The following is a 22,265-nucleotide window of genomic DNA, read 5'->3' as shown; positions in this document are numbered from 1 at the left end:
TGATTATGTCACTTGATATGGTTTACATTTTAATAGCCAAATGACCCTTCCAACTGAAACATATTTTACATACATTCAATCACCATTGCATAGGGGAACATCTTCAATCTAATTGAATGCTCACCTTTTCTGTTGATAAGAAAGGATAGAAATAACTGAAGAAGCTTGAGTATTTTTTGCCATACATAGAAAGAATTTGCCTAGCAGCAGATGTTTGGAACAAATTCTTTAGGACTTCACAAGTAATAACTTTCAGATCCACCCTGTCAAAATTACAAAAAAAACCATCAAATTATAAACAATGTATAATGGAAAAAAAATACATCCAAGAAACCTGTTAATGCAGTCAAACCTCACTGTAACAAAACTGGCTTAATAATAGACCTCCAGACAGATATAGCCAACCAAATTTTCCGTGCTTCAAAGTTTGCTATAACAGAATTTGGCTGTATAGTGCAATAAAATCTAAAGGAAATATTCAACAAAACTAAAATCTTCAAAAAAAAAAAAAAAAAAAAAAATCAACAAAGAAAAAAAATTAAAATTTCACATCAGTTATATTATTACCACATGATACTGATGCCTGAAACTATCATTTAATTATAAAACTGCATAAATTTTTGGCAGTACAGAATGAAAATAAAAAAAGTGTATGAATATTTTGGAATGAAAATAACTGACCTTTTATCTTTCAAATACTGAATCAGCAAACTGAGTGTATGACAATAAGCCATGTCCATGCCTGAAATTTCATTTGTATCTTCGTCTTCCATCCACTCAGGAGAATAATGTTTTGTTTGCAAAACCATAGTTGAAAGATTCACTGGTCCAATTTCACCCAAACAACGGCTTGCCTCAGTTTGAATCTAGAATCATGATTTAATTATGGTTATTGAAAACTAGTTTTCTTTATAATTTCAATTAGTAATTGTAAACTAATTGAGCAAAAATGTTCAGGAAATAGTTTAACATTATGCACATTAATCAAGTGGATAAAAACATCTCTTTTTTTTGGGAAAAAAATGCCAGTTTCATTATGTACAAAAATATTTGAGATTATTCTAAAAAAATTACCTCCTTTGGAGAATTTCCAGGTATACATAAGTGCACAAGGATGCTAATCAGTTGGTGAAGGCAACTTTTTTTCACATCATTTGAGAATAGTTTGTTTTCTATTGAATAAGAATATATATATATATATATATTCACATTTTAATTTTATTCTAATAAGATGGATTATAGTCCTCCAAGCATGAGATATGTCACATTAGATGAGTCTCTATTTTTTTTCTAGGAGATGCCAAATATTATAGCTCAGTTGCTGATGAGTAATTCTTGATGCACAATCGCTTTACCCAAAAGAAATGAATAGAATCATCTGAGGTTGTGAGATGTCACCTAGTGTTATCTCTTGCTTGGAGAACTACATTTATATTAAGGAAAAAATATATTTTCACTTCAATCTAAACCAGTGTTCCCCCAAAATGGTCCTGGAAGCAGGATAAAAGCTGCAGGTATAGCACAGAATCCTATGGGTTTGGATTGAGTTGTGGGGGCGATGAAAGAAAGGAATTTTAGAAGAAGGGGTTGATGGAACCAAATGTTTGGGAAACTATGATCTAAGCTATTGAAATAGATATATGAAAACTTTGTTCTCAAGATATTAGTGCATTATATAAAAACATGGTATATTTTAAGCTTTAATTTTTAATACACAGGGTGATTTCAAATTCATGGGACAAATTTTAAGAGATAATTATAAGACACCTAAACAAGGATTTTTGATCATAGAACATGTAATCGAGTAACAATAGCAAACACGGTAGAGGGAGCTTTTAAGGAGTGCACAACAGCATTTCACCAAAAGAAAATATATTTTCCGATGTATTTGTCACAATACATGCTATCAACCACTTGAAGGTGCACGGAATTGTAATGTGGTAGGCCTCCTCATGATGCAACCTGGATAATGCAAAATTGACCACGAGACATTATATCTCTTGTTGCCATTGTTTGTCACAGCATGCAATTGATGGTCCTCACACGTTCAGAGAAATGTGTTGGGAAGCGATTTATTGTGTAGGTTTGTTTGATTGTTCTGTAAAATGCAGGACACTGCAATTTTTTCCCATATTATTCAGCTCTTGGGAAGAATAATCCCCCCACCATAGATCCTTGCTGTGACAAGTGGTACAATGACTTGTGGTAGATTTTACGTGTTACCCAGGTTGCACCATGAGAAAGCCTAACACATTAGAAACTCCCCTGCACCCTCGAATGATAGCAAATATCACAAATTTCTTGGAAAAATATTTTTTTCTTGAAGTGTTTTTGTGCACTCATTAAAAACCCTCAACCATGTTATTTATCCAGTTCGACTACACTTTCTATCACCAAAAATGCTTGTTTACGTGTCTTGTATTACCTCTTAATGTTTGTCCCATAAATTTAAAATCACTCTATATATATAGATGTCGTCAAGTCTATCTTACACTCACCTTGCAAATTGGCCAAAATCATTAGCAGCTCATCTTTTTTTAATTTCAGTAAACAGTGCAAATGCTTCAAACTTTCTGATGTAGCACGTTCAGTTAAGCAATGAGATCTGATAAAATGATCAAATTCCTAGATGAACAAAAAAAACATCTTGAAATAAGAATTAATGCAACATAAAAAAAAATCAAAGTAGATAATGCTGTCGAACATGAATATTGTTAAATCTCAAGCTAAAACTTGCCAAACTAAGTCCAGTTAGGGTAAAACATATGCAAGATATGTACATACAGTAGAGTCTCAAACTTCAAGGTTCCGGATAATCCAAGGTGCTATAATTTTTTGGAAATTCCTTCATGAAACCTTTTTTTTTTTTTTGCAAAGAATGAGTTTTGTTTCATTTCATGTAATTTTCCCTATGAACATGAGTAATTCCAATTAGGTTAGGAGGTCTTGAACTCTAGAATGGGGGTCTCCACTCTAGAATTTTCCTACAGGTTCCTGTGGGAAAACAGACCCCTTCTATAGTGTAAAAAATAACATTCGTATCAGGCTCCCAGTCCTGGAGCCCCAGCCAACCATCTTTATGCAGAATCCCCGAGCAGTTGTGTAATGAATGAAGGGCAAAACAAGTAGGGGTTGGTACTCCTCCCCCTTCACTTAAGCCATTTTATATTACTTTTAAACAATCCTAGTTTTCAGTAACCCAAGGTGGTCTCAATCCCATTTAGCTTGGATTATTGAGACTCCACTGAATAGTTTTCATCATTAAAAATGGTCTGCAACCATACTTTGGGAAAATCAGACAATGACCAATTCTAAAATATCTATTTGATAGAATTTTAGTATTGGCTAGAATTATGACATTCAAGATGTTCACAAAATCAAATTGATGTGGTCATCCACTAATAAAAAATCATAACATTCACAGGTTGAATTATGTTATTTATTCTAACTTAAGTTATTTTTGATTGCTAAATGAAAAAAACACCTTAAAAATAATCACAAAATACAAAGATCAAATACAGTTTAGTATGGTTTGTTTAACACTTTCGGGTGTAAGCCAGAGCCTGACTCAGGATGCCATTTTTGTTCAAGGGAACTAAGCCCGAGTTACACTCAGGCTTAACTTTTAACACTCATAGCTATAAAATGGCTGAAAATATATGTTCCCAGTGTTTTTAAACATAATTTATAAATCTTTTAGTTTGAAAAAAAATATATAGTTGGCAGCAGCCAACAAATGTAGCTTTATGAAAATATGTAGAAGTAAATACAGTTGAAACAAATTTGTCTCCTAGGTAAAGTAGCCATGTTTGTTGTGTTTCGCGATGTCTCAAACGATTTTTAGACTTATCAGATGGCAATGATTTAGCTGAACGTAGAGATAAATTATAGCACATGATTCTTTGGCAGTTATCAGATTCAGATGATTCAGAATATTAGCCTGCTTGTATAAGGGATTCAAAATCGCAGTTCTCAGATGATGACGACAGCACAGGTAAATACATTTTATTTTTTGCTTTTAAACAAAAAATTTTGTGTATATTACTTTTTTTTTTAAATGTTTTACAACTTATATTTTACAAAATTTGTATTAATTTTAGATGATGAAAAACAGCAGCAGAGCAAATCAAAGGCAGAAACTGGAAAAATATTAAGGAAAAAAAACTCCAATTTATTGCAAACCTTGTGGTGTTGCTCAGTGTGTAAATGTGTGTTTTGAAGAGTACCATACTAAAGCAAATTTTACAAGATGATATTCGTTTGTAATAAAAACTTTTTTTCGATATTTGTACAACATTTGGGTAAGTTTTTATTGGGAATTGTTTGCAATTTTATGTTGAGAAATGATGTTTTTTGTGCAGAACTTTTTTCAAAACTCTAAAACATACTTTTTCCAATTATTTCTCATTACATATTAATTATTAGTACGTTTAAATAATTGCCATATTATGAAAGAAAAGAGTTTCAAATTTCTAGCTAAAAAAATTTAAGATATATATTCTAAGTATTTAAAAAAAATCATGAAAAGTGCCAAAAACCCTCAGTCCACAGGGACAAACATAGTTGAAATAGCTCAGACCCGAAAATGTTCACAATTAAGATATCTCCACAACACAAAATATTTTGTATCAACAATGTGTGTAGATGAATACTTTCAAAATTTAATGCACCACATTCTAAGAAACAAGTGGCACATGAGAAAAATCAGATTTACGATTCTACGATAAAAGTTAGTTTCCATATAATTGTCTTTTTTTAGAATGATATGTATACATTAAGAACCTGCTGATTTGAAAACTTGCTTAATCCGAATGGTTCTTAAAAAGAAAAAAGATGTGTGAAAGAAAGTTAGAGAATCGACAACACAAAAAAACCCCATAAATTCTGCATTGTAGCACGTTACATTTTACATATGGACAATGAATATATAATTATACCCCCCCATAATGATGAATTACATCGTTATCTTGAAAAAATCTTCTATTTTCATTTGAAGAAGCAACATACACCTAGCGGACTAAGCAGTTTGTAGTCATTGTCTAAGAAACATGATGACTGCAGGAGTTGCATTATCATGCTGCTCCACATATAAAAAGACAGTTTCAAAAATTACCACAGCCACTGAATGAATCTTCGGTAGAATATCCTAATCTAACCCAGTGGTTCTCAAACTTTTGTCATCAGTGTTCTCAAACTTTTGTCATCAGTGGCTCTCTTGCTATGACAACACAGAATAGTCTAAGAAAGAACCACCCTAAAGTACTGAATAGGCAATCATCAATGTTCGCACTCACCGCGACACCCTTGACCCCAGGGCCGTCATTTCAACTTTTTCCGGGGGGGGGGGGGGGCAAACCTTTTCCAGGGGGGAGCAAAGCACATGCACTCAATGTATGTGTGTATATATATATATATATTTGTATATATATATATATACACCATTTTTAATGTATTTTCGAAAGCTGGGGCCCCCCTGCCCCCCCCCTAAATGATGGGCCTGCCCTTGACAAAGGTTGGCAATGTCTCTAGGAGAAATGACACATACTTTAAGAACCACTGATCTTAAAGTATGTTGATATGTACCACTGATCTTAAAGTCATTGCTTGACAATGAATCGGTGCCAGTTGAAACTTCTGAGACAATTTTTGCATCCATGAAAATTTGATGGCTGTTACACTTTAATGATATTTTGATATTTTACCCACATCTTTTTCCTCTGCTTCCTTGCAATCAGGAATTTTTTTTAAACATGGAGGATTTTGTCACATTTCTGTGTTATTTATTGATTATTGTTGAAGACTTGGCTATAATTTCTCCTGGATATTCTTTAGCAAGGTTTCCGTCACATTTTCCCATGCTTCCACAGACCAGTAAATGACATTTTTGTTAAAAATTAAAAATTTTCACCAAATTTTTATTTTTTCTACAATGGGTCGGATTCTCATCTTTATAATGAGATATTGAAGCAACATTCTTTTGTACACCTGTTTGGTGTTTTGTAATGCCCCTTGATCTATTGGCAGAAACAAAAACTTAACATTGGAATCATAAAAATCACTAACTTCCTGCAATTGTTTCGCTCACTGTTAAACAAAATTATCTGGTCTGCAACTCTTATGCTACCCGTAGGGATACTAACTATTATTATCATTTTAAAAAAAGCCATGCTTAAAAGACAAATCCCAGTGATCCAAACAGGTCCCCAGTCCCAATTAGTTTGGATTAGCTGAGTTCTAGTGTAGAAGATACCACTTGCTAAACACTTATAATCACTCCTGAATACTTTGAACACAACTTAATTGGCTAAAATTTGAATGCTATAAGATAAGATGATATTCATATCCAATTTTTTGGAGATTGCGTTTTTTAAGAAAAAAACCAATATAAGGGTCATATCAGTGTAAGTGCCGCAAGCCTCCAAAATATTGTTTCAAAAAATTAAAGTAGCACTAGAGATGTAAAGTGGGATGTGTCCGGTCCTTCAAAGTACTTAAGATATACACAAAAGTTATCTGTTTATGAAAACCCATCATATTCACCATTTGTAAAGTGAAAGGTCCATTCCTATACATCAATTGCACATGCTTATCGTTTATTTCTTGAATACACTCCATGTCAGGAAATGGACCTAGACTGGCAATATATTCTCCTAGTTGATCGCTTGATTGTACAATCAGAAAGTGTAGAAGAGAAACCACCTGAAATAATAAAAAGCTTCTTTGAATATATATGAATTCAATAAAACTATAATGGAATCACTAGATTTTTCTTTCCATTTTCAAAGTAAAAAAAATTTAGGTGAAACATACTATTTGAATTTATGCAACAGAAAATTAAAAAAAAAAACAGTATTGGAAATCAATCATTGAAATTTAAGTGAATATTCAATGTACATGTGTAACATCAAAAATCTATCACAGAATGTTTTCCTTTTATTCTTGGCAGTCCGGGCTAATGAGTTGGGAGTGTAAACAACCAGATGCAGAAAAGAAAAAACTTCAAACTAAACATATTTTCAAACTTTCACACTAAAAAAATCATTCTTATCTTAAATTTTGGAAATTAAATCAGTTAAATTACTTTATTGAAAATCTAAATTTTGGTAATAGCAGATTGTTACCTGTTTGCCAAAAATTTCATTTGAAATGTAAGGTACCAATCTGCTCACAATGTAAGGAAGCAAATTCCCAACATCCTGAAACATAAGATGGAAAATATGTTTTAGCAAATGAAAAACTTAAGTGAAGTTTTTGAAGTGAGTTTCAAATTTATTGAAACTATAAAATATTGTCATAGTCTTAATTGATAAAAGTAAAAAAAAAGTAATTAACAGTATACCTTCAAGTAGTCTGGGATTGATACCTCACACAAACTTTGAATAAGATTCACACATAATCTACCTTCAGATTTAATAGCTACATCAAAATTTTCTCTGAAAATTAAAAAACCCTCTTATCAAACTGAATCATATTTAGAATAAAGATATAAGAAAAATAATAAACAAAGTCGTAGGTCGTAATAAGTTGATTTCCATTTTAAAAACTTTTTGAACAAGAGTGATTGTAAAACATTTTTTTTAAATTAACACTAAAGCATAGTAGAAATAATAAGTTTGAGACCGAATTACAGCTACTTTAACATCTCTCTCAAAACATGTGAAAAAGTTATAATTGATACACTAGAACTTTGTTAGGGTGAACTTGCACAATACAAATCAAATACAGTAAGAACTCGATAAGTCGTCACTCAAAAAAGTTATCCAGAAATTATGATGGTTTCTGAAACCATCTTACCATGACTTAAACGGAGTGCCACCAGTTTCAATGTTTATAAATTTAAAATAATGCACCATTTATCAAAATATGAATTAAAACTACAACATTAAAAAAATTTTTTATAGATAATAAAAGACATAAAACGAATTTTTGAACTTTTTAAGCGTTTAGTGCTCAACTCAACGTATTAGTTAAATACACTGGTAAATTTACGATTTTTACCAATTTTTTTTTTTTTTTCGATTTACACTAATCAGAGCAAATGTTAGAATAGTTAGCATTTCTCTACAACGTAGTTTAATGCACATTAGTTTTATATGTGCATGACACATTTAATTTCAGTGATTTGAATTTTTTATCAGTAGTTCATGGTACAAATATAAAGTAATTTCGAACACAGGGCCAAATTTTGACTTGAAGGGTCCCTGGGCAGGGCAAAATAGATATTAGACACACTTCTCAACTGGAAAAAATATCTGGTTTATCAACAAAGATATTTTGTTTAAACTGAAGCCCTAAATTAATGGGGACCCATGTAAGAATTATGTCTAGCTCGAACAGTCCCCCTAATGCTTCAAGAACTAATCTTGAATCTTTTTGGTCGAAAAATGAACTTCCTTGGTGCCACTATCTTTGTTTGAGCTGTTCCGTTTTGGTATATAAAGCTTTTATGGCCACTTTCGAACATATAATAGTGTTGTATCAAGCTTTTTTTTCAAAGGAAACCATAGAAATCATCCATTCCTCTCTCAAACTTTTCCATAGTGCAGAGTAACTGAGGATTTAATAACATTGTTATCTATGGAAGCCAGATGAGACCAAACTAAAATGATGACAGAGTGACAACTCACCGAGGTTTTACTGTATTTTCCGAGTTGGATGTAATCAAATCATTGTATTGTCATTTAACACAAAACTTAGTAATTATGAAGTATTTCCAGCATTTATTTGACTGCGCTTTAACGATTTCCAAGTTTCCATGTGTATAATAAAAATGATGAATTTACATAGAAATTTAATCAACTAAAAATATATATATCTTGATTTTAAACATAAAAATTACTTTACCACATCTTGACTAAAATAATTAATGATATACTTACAAGTCTACGATGAAATTGATCAGAGAATGAATAATATCTGTCAACAAAAATGTGCGATAGTTCTTCAAGTTACTGCAAAAATCAGGTATCAATAGGTCAACAAACAACTGATACATATGCAAAGCTTGCTTCACATCAGAATGGCCATGGGCTCTGCTTAATCTAACATTAATGAACAGTAGTATTTTTTGCAAGCTATCCTGCAACAAAGAGGAAAAATATTGAGGCCCAATTTTTTGAAAATACAGGAGATGATCAAAGATTGAAAGGCGGCACTTACTCGCTTTTTACATAAAAATGATATGAATGACTTTTTCCATTCAACTGCTCTTTTTAAAAGATCAATCGTCAAAACAAACTTAGCTGGTGATATAGTGGATAGATCATAGCAAGGTGCACTAAAAATATAAAAAAATGTGAGAACTCCCCCAGACATAATTTGAATCAATGAAAATTTTCATTAATAAAAAAATTCAATCTAACAATAATGTCTCAAAAATATTTCCTCAGTTTTAAGGTTAAGGACAATTTGAATGACACATTTTATTCTAGGAAGTAGTAGAGTGCATCCATAGAACTGTTTAAAAATAAATAGAAAATTTTCACTACAACCGAAGAATATTTACGAGCAATTTAGAAGGAATAAAATTTTCAATATTTCGGTGCAGCCTTGGTGAAAATTCAATAAAGAAATTGGCAAGTGATATTTATTAAAGATCTGTAAATAAAACAGAAAATTTAGATGCCATCAATCTCTATTTTTTTATAGGATATAAAGATTTACAGGGATTTTAATGAGTGGTGTAAACTAATTTACAAACAATAGTTAGATTTTTCTTTTCTTTCTTTCTTTAGAAATTCAGAACTTTTTACTAACACTTTCTTCCATTTTTAAGAAAGCTGCTGGTTAATCATTAATGTTTCAATCAATATAAGAATTAACATGTATTAGAAAATTCTGAAAAATTCTTGGATCTAGAATAAATGATTATCAAACATACTAATAACAAAATATTAAGTATTTTTACTCATTATTTGATGGCTCAAAGCAATCTTGCACCATTTCCAACAGATATATAAATATGTCATCCATACGTGTTTGCAAAGTATCAGCTATGACCTAATAAAGTAGAGAGACAAAATTTATTTGCTGCAAGATATGCATGTTCCAGACTCTGCCACGAAGCTGGCTGGAAGAGATCTCAGCAACGGGATAAGTCCAGTGGCAAAGCTCTGGTGTTCATTCATTGCAAGATATACATTATATTCAGGAGAGGAAAAAATCTGGTAGAAATGAAAGGAAAAAAGTGCAGATGTAAATGAAACAGCAATACATAATTCCACATTGCAATTTATTACTTGTCTTGTTGCCACCAATTGTAAGAAACCATCGGTTCAAACAATGAAGTTTGTTTCAATTCTTAACATTGCTAAAATAATTCCAGAGGCAATTTCAGACTTTATTCATATTAGGAATAGATACAGTTACAGTTGATATCAAAACAGATGAAAATGTTTTCTTTGATTTTTTTTCATTACCCATCCTATTATCACTTAACTAGGGAAAAAACAAAACAGTAAAATAATATTGTCTAAGTTTTCTGGGGTTCCTGGTATAAACAATTAAATGTGAATCAGATTGTAGAAGAAATTTTTATTCATTTCTAACAGGATTCATACAAAATTTCCTAAATAAAAATTAAGGAGTTTCAAGCAGTTTTTAAGGAGTCATGGCAAACTTTATAATTTACAAGTTTTACAGCAAAAAAAAAAAGGGGGGGCGGGACACATATGCATCAATCCACATAATACATGCTTTCTGTTGTCACCGAAGTGTTCAAAAACCTTCAAGTTTCGGTCAAAAATATAACTCGTAACAGCATCACATAAATTATAAAAATTCTAAAAGTGATATTCATTCCCATAGCTGACAAAGATTTTTCTTACAAAATTATTTATATTTTCAGCAACTCTTTATTCACCTCTTGCTCAAAGTGGTTCAACACATACACAAATTCTTTAAAATTAAATTTTTCAATTTTTCTTCTTATTTTTAAGTTATACTCAGAAAGAAATTGTTGCAAAATGAGAGCAAATTTCAGGACATTCCACACGATGTTTGACGAGTGCTATTGGCGATTTAGCATTCGTTTTATTTGGCGGCATTGGCGATTTAACACTCCTTATTTGGCAAAATTTACAAATTAGCACTTATAATTTGGCGGACCAGTTTTTTATTCATAAAATGAATTTTTTTCCCACGAAACATCGGGATTTGATGCAATGACGATCTACCATAGTAATTTCTGTTGCTTGCAGTAGCGACTTTTTTCTTTTGTCTTTTTTGAAAACAGAAACTGCGGTCGGTTGTTGAGAAACACTGGACTAAAGTAAACTATCTTCAGCTGTATGATCAAGGATATGATTGGGGTTTCACAATGAAAAGCCCGATGAGGGGCTAATAATTTGAATAAGGAGCTGCGGTTACCACAATTCGATTTTCGGGGACGAGAGCGGGAACTTGCCGGGAAAATCCAATACGCATCTAAATTCAATCCTCCAAATTTTTTAGAGAACTGAAAATACTCTTTCAAATTTAACGTAACTTTTTTTTCCATAAGATAAAATAACACTTAAAAAATAATTTTTTTTAATAATATTAATAAATTTTCTTTTTTTTAAATACCTCCCCTTAAAATTTTGGAGAGGAGTGAAATTACTCTTCAAAATTATTTTCTTGGATATTTCTAAGTGTGACTATGGAAGATGGAAGGAAGGGGTGGTGCTGAAGTACGAAGGAATGAAACACTCTCTGAGAAAGAATCGTTTCGTGGCACGCGAAAACAAAACTTTTTTGTGCCCTTTTCCAAAAATCTGGGAATTTAATGTGCTGAGCATGTCATTGTACATACTATAGGAGAAATATAAGTATTTCTCTTCCTCCTATAAGGCCGGGATTACACTATAAAAGTTTTTGAAAAAAGTTTTTTTAAAATTTTAAAAATTCAACCAATAAAATTATTAGTTGCATTTGCACAAATGTAATCTATGAGCTTTATTGGTTGGATTTTTCAAGTTTTATAAAAGGGATTTTTCAAGTTTTATAAAAGGGATTTTTCAAGTTTTATAAAAGGGATTTTTCAAGTTTTATAAAAGGGATTTTATCAAACTTTTATAGTGTAATCCCGGCCTAAGGTGCGGGCAGGTAAAGGCAGGTATAAAAGCATTTCAAGAAGTTTCCAAGTACACAAAAAAAAGCACGACCCGTACTATTTGATGCAGAAAATTACGAAAACACACTATAGGAACAAGACGTTAATTTTGGTGCACAGTTCCCACCACTGGTAGTAACATCATTTTCTGGCAAGAATGACAGTTAGAACTTAGCTAACTTTTTTATTTCAATGTCATTGTCAATTTTTCAACAGCACAACAATCTTCTTTTCCCGCTTTTCTCAGCATATCAGAAACGGGTGTGGCCACTGTAGTCCGACCAATCAGGTGTCGTTATCTCTTAGCTGCGCTGGTCGTTGGCAGAGCTGTTCCCACCCGCTACAGGGTGGCCTTATGAAATCTATAAAGAAATACCCCCCATCGACACGCCTTGTTTTTCTTCTTTTTTTTCAGGGACTTTCTTTCAGAATCAAGTACTACTCATCACCAACTATTCATCAACCTCAGCAGGAAATATTCCAGGGTGGGGGAAAAGTTGACTTTCTTTAGAAACAGCTGGAAGGATTTTAAGGAGTTTTTACAGGTCCTTAAAAAGGAAATAAAAATTAATGACTTTTTAAGGAGTTTTTAAGCACTGTGCGAACCTTGTCTAATTTATATATATCTTTACATTGTAAAACATTAATTGAAAAAAAGTAACATCACATCACTTTTTAAATTAACTTGTAAGAAAAATCAAAATATATTAATGAGGTTGTTAATATTCAAACAATAGGTAGAAAGTCTTATGATGATGGGACACATTTATAAACTGACATGTCTAAAATGATTAAAAAACTTGAATAATGTATTACTTCTTTGGTAGAATTTTCTTCCAGCAGCTTAAGGCATTTTGTTGCTTTGTCAGACTGAGGGTCAACAGCATACCAACTGTATATTCTAGCTAACAGCATTGGCATACAATTTCTCAAGAGCGATTCTAAGTCTGTACATAATTTCTTTGAGATTGCTTGGATTGATTGCAAATCTAACTGGAATACCAGAAGCGGAACTAATCGCTCATGAAAATGCCTATGAAAAATATGACAGACAAGCAAACAATAAATAGTATTTATTATCGTTATTGAAGACCATTTATTGAATTATATTGATAACATTGAATATATCTGAAGTGCTACCTAAGTTCCCTAACCAATGAGAGTCATTGCCATCATCTCTTTAAATCTTTTTGTTTCATTATTTTTTGATACGAACATAAAGATGATATTTTTGTGTCAAACAGTAAAACTTTACATTTATGAAGGAAGTGATCACAAATAATAAATAAATACACATTTATATGCAGTGCAGCCCTATAGGATGCTTTCATAAACTCATATTAATTTTGATCCTGGATGTCTTATATTTAGATGCAATTTAATGGAAGCGTGCTCTTTTTTTATTTGTATCAGAAAAGTGACAAATTAATATTGTTCTAAAGTGAAATGATAAAATAATATATCCATTATTTAATACGAATAAGATTACTGAGAGATAAAAGATTTTCATGACATCATTAACTTTCACAAACTAATCAGACTCATAAGTTGAGGCACTGCTAGTATTTGAATTTAACACAGTAAGTTTTACAAATCATTTTTATAAATGCTTCTTAGTGAAAAAAAGGGGGGGGGGATTAAACATTATTCATGTGAAAGCTGAATATTCATTGTTGACAGGTAATGAGACAGAAATATATAGTCTTATGAAGAGCTAACAAATAAATTTAAATATTGTCCTCCTCCTCCCCACTATGAATATGTCCATGCAGCACTGATTCTGAGAAATTTGCTGAAATAAATTAAGAAATTAAACTTAGAAATCAAAGTCACAAATTTTTAATGGTGGTAATTTTTTTTATTAGATCGCTCTAAACATCAGGGGTAGGAAGTGACAAAGTCCATTTCGGAGCAGTTTTGGAGCAGCAAATTCAGGATTTGGAGCAGCAAAATATAGGATTCGGAACAGATATTTATAAATTGGAGCAGCAAAATTAACTTACAAGAATATTTTCGTTAACTCCCATCCCTTTTCAAAATAAAACTGCACTGTCTTTTGTTATTAAACATCATTTTATCAGCTTGTTTTTTGTTTTTGGTGTTTCAGGCTTCAGACACCTTGTTTGAAAGAGCGACTGTCATAAAATTTTTTGCTCACTGAGGGCACTATTTGCTGTCTGGAACAGCAGTACTTCAAATAGGCTAAAAATTTTCTATAAGTTTTTAATTTTTTTATACTCTAAGAGAAATTGTTGCAAAATGGGAGAGAATTTCGTGAGAATCAACACAATGTTTGTCGATTCGGCACTCATTATTTGGTGAGATTGGCGATCTGACACTCGTTATTTAGCGATATTGCTGATTTAACACTTGTTATTCTGCAACATTGCCGATTTAACGCTCGTTATTCAGCAACATTGCCGATTTAACGATCATTATTTGGCAACATTGGTGATTTAACGCTCGTTATTCGACAAAGTTTCTAAATTAGCATTCGTAATTAGGCGGACATGCTTTTTACTCCCGAAATGAAAATTTTTTGTCATGAACCATCAGGATTTGACGCAATGACAATCGACTACATTAATTTCTGCTGCTTCCAGAGGCGATTTTTGTTGGAAACGGAAACTGACTCACATTTGCGTTTTAAAGCTGACAGACCATTGCAAACCATCTTCAATTGCACAATCACAAATATTATCAGGGTTTCGCGATGGAAAGCCCCATAGTTTACATAAGGCAATAGTTTAAGTACAGTAGAATAAAACACTCTCTTCTTGAAAAGAATCGTTTCACAGCAAGCAGGAACAAAAATTTTTTGGCGTGCTTCCCGAGAAATTCTGGTATAAGCAAAAATCACTATTTGAAGCAGGGCCGTCATTTCAACTTTTCCGGGGGGGGGGGCCAAAGAACATGTACTCAATGTATGTATATATATACACCATTTTTAGTGTATTTTCAAAAGCCAGGGGCAACGCCCCTTACCCAAATCATGGGTGCAGAAAAATATGAAAATACTCTATTGGAGCAGGATGATGAAAGATGATAATTTTGGCGCAGTGCTGCGCAATTAGCACAGAGTTCCCACCCCGAAACATAGGCCTACATGTGTCTCTAGCTTTACTGATACGCATGTTATAAATATAAAATTTTATTTACATATTAAGGGGATTCATTGAAACTGATGTTAAAAAATTGATGAGACACAAGTAAAATAGCATTAAGTAAACAAGAAATTGAAAAGAATGTAAACAGAAATTGAAGCACATAAAAGTCTAATAATACTACTTGCCTAAGAAAATCTCCAAGATTGTCAAATTCAAATATTTGTAAAGGCATATCATCAATGCTATAGCTGTTTTTCAACCATTCTGAGAAAACATAATTAAAATGATGTTCCATAAAATTTCGAACAGATTTAAACCCCAACACATCAGCAAGTTGCTTGATAACCTGTAAAAAATCGTAGGCAGTTAGAAAGGTAAAAAATTTGAGCTTTCCAAATTGATTTTTTCTAACCAGGCATATCACAAAAATTCTCAAATTTTACTGTGGAACAGAAAATATTTGGCTTTTTGGGAAAACTTACTAAAATTACTGCTTCACACACACACATGGTAATTAAATCTTACAGTTTAATATCTCTGAAGTTCTGTTGCCTTTAATCTTTGAGCACATATATAATATTTAATGATATGAAAACAAAATATTTCATTTGAAAAATCTGAAAAACAAAGAATAAACAAACCTTCATAACAAGTTCTAGAGGTGCTTGTGAATTTTTAATGAGGTTGAACAAAGTAAATATTACTTCCCGTTGACAAGGCTGACTATTCAGGTATGTATGATATAGGAAATGAAGCATACAGGTAGCATGACTTCTTTCTTCATCAATAGTGTAGCTTGTTCTCTAGTACGAGGGAAAACATAGGAATATATAACCCTTTATTTACAAAAAAAAAAGCAAATTTTATATTGGAACTCATAAAAAAAATCTTCATAAATCACTAAATTCAGATGATTTCAGTGAAAAAAAATCAGAAAAATTCTATATATTTTTTAACTAGTTAATAGCTAAAAATCATTTTAGTTTCTTAATTTTTTTTAAACTGGGATAATTAATAATGCATAATTAAACTGGGTTATAATCTAGCTGTCCTACTTATAGGATGTGCTGGGTATTATACAAAATATTTTTTAAAAAAAGTAAAAATAATTTTAATAATAAAGCTTTTTCCAAATAATTTCACTCAGCTTATAATGGTGAAATAATTTTAGAAGGGGAAAAAAGAAAAGTCAAATATTCTTTCCACAAATGGGAGAACAATTTTAATACAGGGAAATCTCAACATAATACTTTGTGGATCACTAAATAATATCATTGCAGAGAGATTACCGTTATTTCAAGAGGCAGCACTTTAATATTAGACTAAGAATTTCCAAACAAGACTTGAAAAGGTATCACTGTAGAGGGATTTATTGTTATATTAAATATCATTTGTAGCAACAGGGTTTTACTGTACAAAGCAGTTAGTTGTCATTATTCATCTCTTTCAATCATGAGAGATGATCAAATTTGTGAAGTTTTCATTCTCCGCTGGAATAGAAAAATTAGATTTCTTTAAAATATCAGTAAGACAGAAACTTAAACTCAGACATTATAGGTAGAAAAGATTGGGTATATTGGTTCAAAAAAAGATGTACATTGTAACCTATCACGTTTTTTATGACTCAATACTGAGACTATTATTAAAGCTATTAAATATTGAAAAGTTTATGCTTTTTAAATATATTTTTCAAATTCTTGAATGATTTCTCAGTATTAGGATATTAAAATACTTTTAGATAATACATAAAAATATATGGGGAAAAACAATGTTTCTATAAGTACAACATATTCCAATCAAAAGCACATTACATATTACTTATTTACCTCACAAATGCTGTCTGGTATAGTCTGCAAATATTTCGCTCTTATTCCTTCAAATATTATCATGTGACTGGAAAAGTCTGTTGGATTCTGAGCAGCTTGAAGGATATACTTTACTTTCGTAGCAACAAATAATCTCACATTAAAATACCTACAGTGAAGAAATTCAGTATAATCTGCAACAACTGGAACATTCTGATCATCCTTTCCTGGAGTATTTTTTTTATGACACCATTGCACCTTGGAGTGAAGCTATTTAAAAGAAGGGGGGGGGGAACCTTAGAAGAAAGTCAAGATTTTATCAATACAAACAATTCTATGTTCTTTTTCTAAATACAGTAACTTCTTATATTGAAGTATATATGTTGCATACTTGTATGTCTGAGAAAAAGGAAAAGTGTGATATAACTGACATCTTCATCTGGGTTCTAATATTGGTAAAATCAGATGATTAAATCAGTGGTTCTAAAAAATATTTAGATGCACATCACAGAAAGGTACAGTGTAACAAAGGATGACTGTAATAAGTATAAAAATACAAATTTAAGTCACTTTTAGTGATCTTATGAACTTATACATTTGGCAATGTTCAAAATGTTATACAAAATTTATAAATTTTAAGATGTGCAACATAATAAATGAAAACAATGCATGTTTATGTATTGTTTTCATTTATGTTTATATGCAAATAGAAAGTTTGCATTATGCACCCATCTTGATTATGCACCAATTTTTTGATTGTGCCTAACAAAGGGTTAAAATTCTTAGAGCATTTTTGTACTTTGTACTCTAAAACTTGAGCAGTTCACTTACATTTTTTGTTACATTACATCCTCAAATAGAAAATATTTGATCATTTTAACTATGCCATATCATGAATTAGCTACCTAACTTCCACTATGAAAAATTTTTTTAGTTAAATATATATAATTAGAATTATTTATCACTAGTTAATTAGAATTATTAAATTTTACTGGTTGTAAAATTAAATTGTGTTATGGAAAAAATATTCATAAAGGGAGATTAGTTATACAAACATATTTTCCTGCACATAATTAACAGTGGTGCATAATCAGCACATGAAATGTGAAAGAAGAAAAAAAAACATGTCATCCATGGTGGTGTATTATCCACAGGATTTAAAAAATAAATAAAAACTTAACTTGTGTTTAAATAATCAATCCACTAATTAATGAAATTTATTTACAAAACAATAACATTATTTACACATGAAACAAAATTTGCTGTTCAATCAGAAACCTTCAAATTAAGACTCATCAGGCTGATAACATCATTTTCTGCAGATTGTCCACAGCAGTTGATAATCCACAATTTTTAATGTTTAACCACTTTTTATACAGATAATCCACGGATTATACAGAAGAAAATATGGTATAACATTCTACATAACAAAGATTGGACTATAAACATAGCTCACCTCAATCAAATGAGTAAGTGTAACTGCAAGTGAATACGCTACATCCTGGTTACTCACGCCCTCTTGTTCCTTTAACCTTTCAATGAAATGGTAAAATAAGGTATAAATGCCTAAAACTTAAAAAAATATTTGGATTACATTTACAATACAAGCAAATTAAAGTAAATTCTGCTGACAAATAAGTTTTCCGCGTAGTGTTCAACTGCAACATAGTTTAGATGATTGCAGTTGGTTGGTTTATATCTAAAAAGGACTAAAACTACTCCAATGAGTTTTGTACTTGGGGTAATTAAACTCTGGGAGCATAGGCTATCACACCATGTATTAAAGACGGTTGGAGTATACAAGGCCTCTCTTGGCCCCCTTTTTCAATTTGGAGAGCAGGAATGTGATTCCAAATAGTGATGCTATAGGAAAGGGATATTGAGTCAGGTTTGGATGCTGGATCAGGTTGCAAAGCATGCTGGGGAAGGGGTACTAAACTCACCCTTTGTTCAAAATTATAGGGGAAGGAAGCTCCAAAATGGATTCTTGTTCAAAGTGACCGAGAAGATTTTTTTTTTTTTTTTTTGCAGCCCTGTAAATACTCAACTACAGACTTCTTTCCAGCCTCAATTTATTCACGGTTTGAGACATTTAAAAAAATGTATATTTTTTTTTTCACTGCTTATTTTTATAATAATTATTTCAAAAATGAAGGATCATACAACTCCTTTCTCGGGCTTGCATAGAAGGAACACTGGTACAGTAAAATGTATTGTAACATTATTAACTTTAACACTCAATTTGCTTCATAATCTAGTACTATTTATATACATAAAATTTCTAACTTGAAACTTCACTCGAATAGAACAATATGTTTTGTAACATAGACAGAATGAGTTTGTTTCTTCACTTACCACAAAACATTAAGTAGATGCAAAACATGGTCTTTTTCTGCTGAAGCAGCGAGACTAGATGTTTTGGCATTGAATAGATGAGGTAAAATTCCACCCAATAGTGAAATGATTTGACAGCAGATATTTCTATTTTTGCTCTGTTTATTTAACAATGACCTAAAAATTTAAAAAAAAGTTTGTTTTAATTATATTACTTTCTTTTCAATTGCATATCACATAAAAAAACAATTCATTATTCAATTAGAATGTATAACTAGATTTGAGCTCTGTTAAAGTAAATCATTTCCCCTCTTTAATTGAGGAATCATGTTTTGTATGAATATGTAAGTTCATAGTTTTTATTGTGTATTCTTATAACAATGTATGCTCATAAAATCTTAATTTTTATTGCATTAGATAAGCAATGCAAAACAACTTTGCCTTTTTGATCCTTAGCAGCTATAAAACATTAAGCAAATTTTGCCTTTTAACAGGCATATAGAAACAAATAACTGTTTTGTTCAAATCTGATCAAAAGTTAGAAAATAGAAAAATATAATTATATACTTGACATCAGATACTATAGTCTTGATATCTTCTTCATCCAGATTATCACATAAAATGACACAGTTTAAAAGTTTTGTGATCTAAAATAAGAAAAAAAATTCCATGAAAAAGGGTCTAAATATAATCTTCAATATTTTACACTCGCATCTAAATGGTATCTATTTGCAACTTCATAAAAAAAAAAACGCAATGAAATGATTAATATTTTGCAATTCCTTGAAAAAGTAATTTTACACAATAAAGAATAACCATTAACATGTTAGAATATTATGTACATGGACAAACAATTGATTTATTTATTTCTGTTTTTGGTATCTGGCAACACATTATTAGTCAAGTATTGAGACAGTACAGAATTTTGGCAACAGTATAAAAACATGGTTGCTCAAGTCTGAATGACAACACTTTCTCTCATTTTAAGTGCTTAAATCTCTATTAAATATGTGTCTTTGCTCAATTGAATATTCTGGTTATAATTACTTACACTCACACACATCATTAGTAAGAAAGATATATCAACAGATCCAAAATAATAAGATAACATTCCAATTAGTACCAAAGAACCCAAGGTCACAAAATTGTTAAAGTTTACACTGTGAGTTCAAAATCACCCTATATAATGAAAGGAAAGTATTTCAGTACACCAAACGAACACCTAATTTCTTACCAAAATTTCAACACCGGGTTTCTTTGATTCTTTTAATGATTTTGTGAAATTAAGAAGTTTTTTAGTTGCAGAATGAATTGGTGCCATCCACTTTCTTTTTCTAGCAGCCAATTGAAATAGAGCTGATATAATGTCTATGCACTCAAACTGCAATGAAGAACTTTGTTCATCTGCAATCATAGAATGGAAATATTTTCATAAACAGATAAATTTTCTTCAATGCATGGCAAGCTTATGAACTGAATAGATTCATATAGACACAAACTTTGAAATTGATTCTAATCATACAAATTGAACATAGAGAACACAAATTTAAAGCAAAATATGGCATTAGAAACAGATGAGATAATTAATATTCTTACAAAAAAATTCCACTTTACAATGAACATTTAAGTAAAGTTTTTGTAAATTCTAAATCAGAAGAAATTAATACAATGATTTGTCTAATTTTTTTAACAGCAATTTTCTATCTATGGGGGAGTCAGACCCATATGACTGGTATAAAGTCAATTTAACCTACTGAAACTTAGGGTGGATTTTTAGGATCAAGAAAATAAGACTACAGCAGGACGAATCCAGCAAAACCATCCACCTTTATGCCTAATGCTTAAAATGTTAACACTCAATTCCAATGTCTCGAATCAAAAGTTTGAATGTCTATTTTTTTTAAACATAAAAAGGGGGGAGATAGGGTATACTATGCATCTAGTTGAGATAGGACGAGTTTTTGGTATTCAGCCCTTTCACCGAATATTTGGTTCAGCTGAATGTTGTTTGGGTATTCGGCCGAATATCTGTGTAAATATAAGTACATCAAACTAATTTTAAAAGATTATATTAATTGGAATTTTTTGTATAAATTTAAAATTTACTGATTATATTGCACTGTATGGTGTACATCTCCTTTGTGAGGTGGTCAGGGTAAATTTCTGGGATAGGAAAAATATGAAACTAAAAATAGAATCCTACATCCTACAGCAATAAGGTGAAAGTGAGCATGAATTCTACAAATTAAGTTCACTACTGAAGGGAGTATCTAGACAAGATACTCTTTTACCTTGCTAATCAATGCCTCAGTTTACGAATATTTGGATAACAAATTTTTTTTTTCAATGTTTTTCTGCCTCAGCTAATGAACATTTTAGTTGATATGGATGCATCATCTATCATGAAACAGCTGCATCATGCGCAAAACTTTCGTGCCAATCTAAATGAATCCAATGAGTAACTCACTTCGGCCAGATTAATATTTTTCCACCTCAAAATCACTTCATAGATACCCTTCTATTTCAGAGATTTTTTGAGTCATTTGGTGTATAATGAATGATTAAGGTAAGAGGAAAATACATTTTAAAAAAGCCTTAGAGGTGAATAGTTTCTGCAATTTTTAATACAGAACAATCTGGACGTTCTAGGAACTTATTTTCCCATCTGCATGTGTGTGAGAGAAATGAGCTGGCTGTTTTATATAGCATACCACCTCACATGCCTTTTTTTTTTTACTACGTCTCAAGAACCTGACTGCACAGAGTACATAGTGTAAAATAAAAAGATGTTCAGTTTTTCACCTTCCTTTAAATTTTTCTTTATTCATTGTAAAGTTGTTTATCTCAGCCTTCAGTCAGTATTCATCTTTTTCACAATGTTTTATGAAAGTTGCTTTGAAATTTTGGACAGTTCCTAGAATGAGTTAA

At 31.2% G+C, this 22,265-nt stretch overlaps 1 protein-coding gene across 2 annotated transcripts in view; it reads right to left on the bottom strand.

Annotated features, from left to right (window-relative positions):
* Positions 1 to 22,265, bottom strand: part of LOC149076473 (serine-protein kinase ATM-like) — a 98,818-nt gene that overhangs the window by 32,904 nt on the left and 43,649 nt on the right. For both annotated transcript variants that reach the window (XM_089244045.1, XM_089244043.1), the window contains exons 18-35: positions 20,572 to 20,741; positions 19,905 to 19,984; positions 19,359 to 19,514; positions 18,460 to 18,535; positions 17,025 to 17,273; positions 15,840 to 16,001; positions 15,384 to 15,544; positions 12,908 to 13,124; positions 9,908 to 9,999; positions 9,160 to 9,277; positions 8,880 to 9,079; positions 7,340 to 7,433; positions 7,122 to 7,196; positions 6,541 to 6,699; positions 2,499 to 2,625; positions 1,075 to 1,172; positions 682 to 866; positions 125 to 263 (exon numbers count right to left, since the gene is read on the bottom strand). In XM_089244045.1, the coding sequence (XP_089100171.1) occupies positions 125 to 263; positions 682 to 866; positions 1,075 to 1,172; positions 2,499 to 2,625; positions 6,541 to 6,699; positions 7,122 to 7,196; positions 7,340 to 7,433; positions 8,880 to 9,079; positions 9,160 to 9,277; positions 9,908 to 9,999; positions 12,908 to 13,124; positions 15,384 to 15,544; positions 15,840 to 16,001; positions 17,025 to 17,273; positions 18,460 to 18,535; positions 19,359 to 19,514; positions 19,905 to 19,984; positions 20,572 to 20,741 (2,558 nt within the window). The remainder of the gene's footprint in view (positions 1 to 124; positions 264 to 681; positions 867 to 1,074; positions 1,173 to 2,498; positions 2,626 to 6,540; positions 6,700 to 7,121; positions 7,197 to 7,339; positions 7,434 to 8,879; positions 9,080 to 9,159; positions 9,278 to 9,907; positions 10,000 to 12,907; positions 13,125 to 15,383; positions 15,545 to 15,839; positions 16,002 to 17,024; positions 17,274 to 18,459; positions 18,536 to 19,358; positions 19,515 to 19,904; positions 19,985 to 20,571; positions 20,742 to 22,265) is intronic.

This window comes from Pholcus phalangioides, unplaced genomic scaffold (genome assembly GCF_987345545.1).
Source record: "Pholcus phalangioides strain wild (caught in Gottingen) unplaced genomic scaffold, Ppha-v1.0 ptg000015l_1, whole genome shotgun sequence".
Classification (NCBI taxonomy): Eukaryota; Metazoa; Arthropoda; class Arachnida; order Araneae; family Pholcidae; genus Pholcus; species Pholcus phalangioides.
Note: the sequence above shows the minus strand (reverse complement) of the source record. Positions and strands in the feature narration are given on the sequence as shown.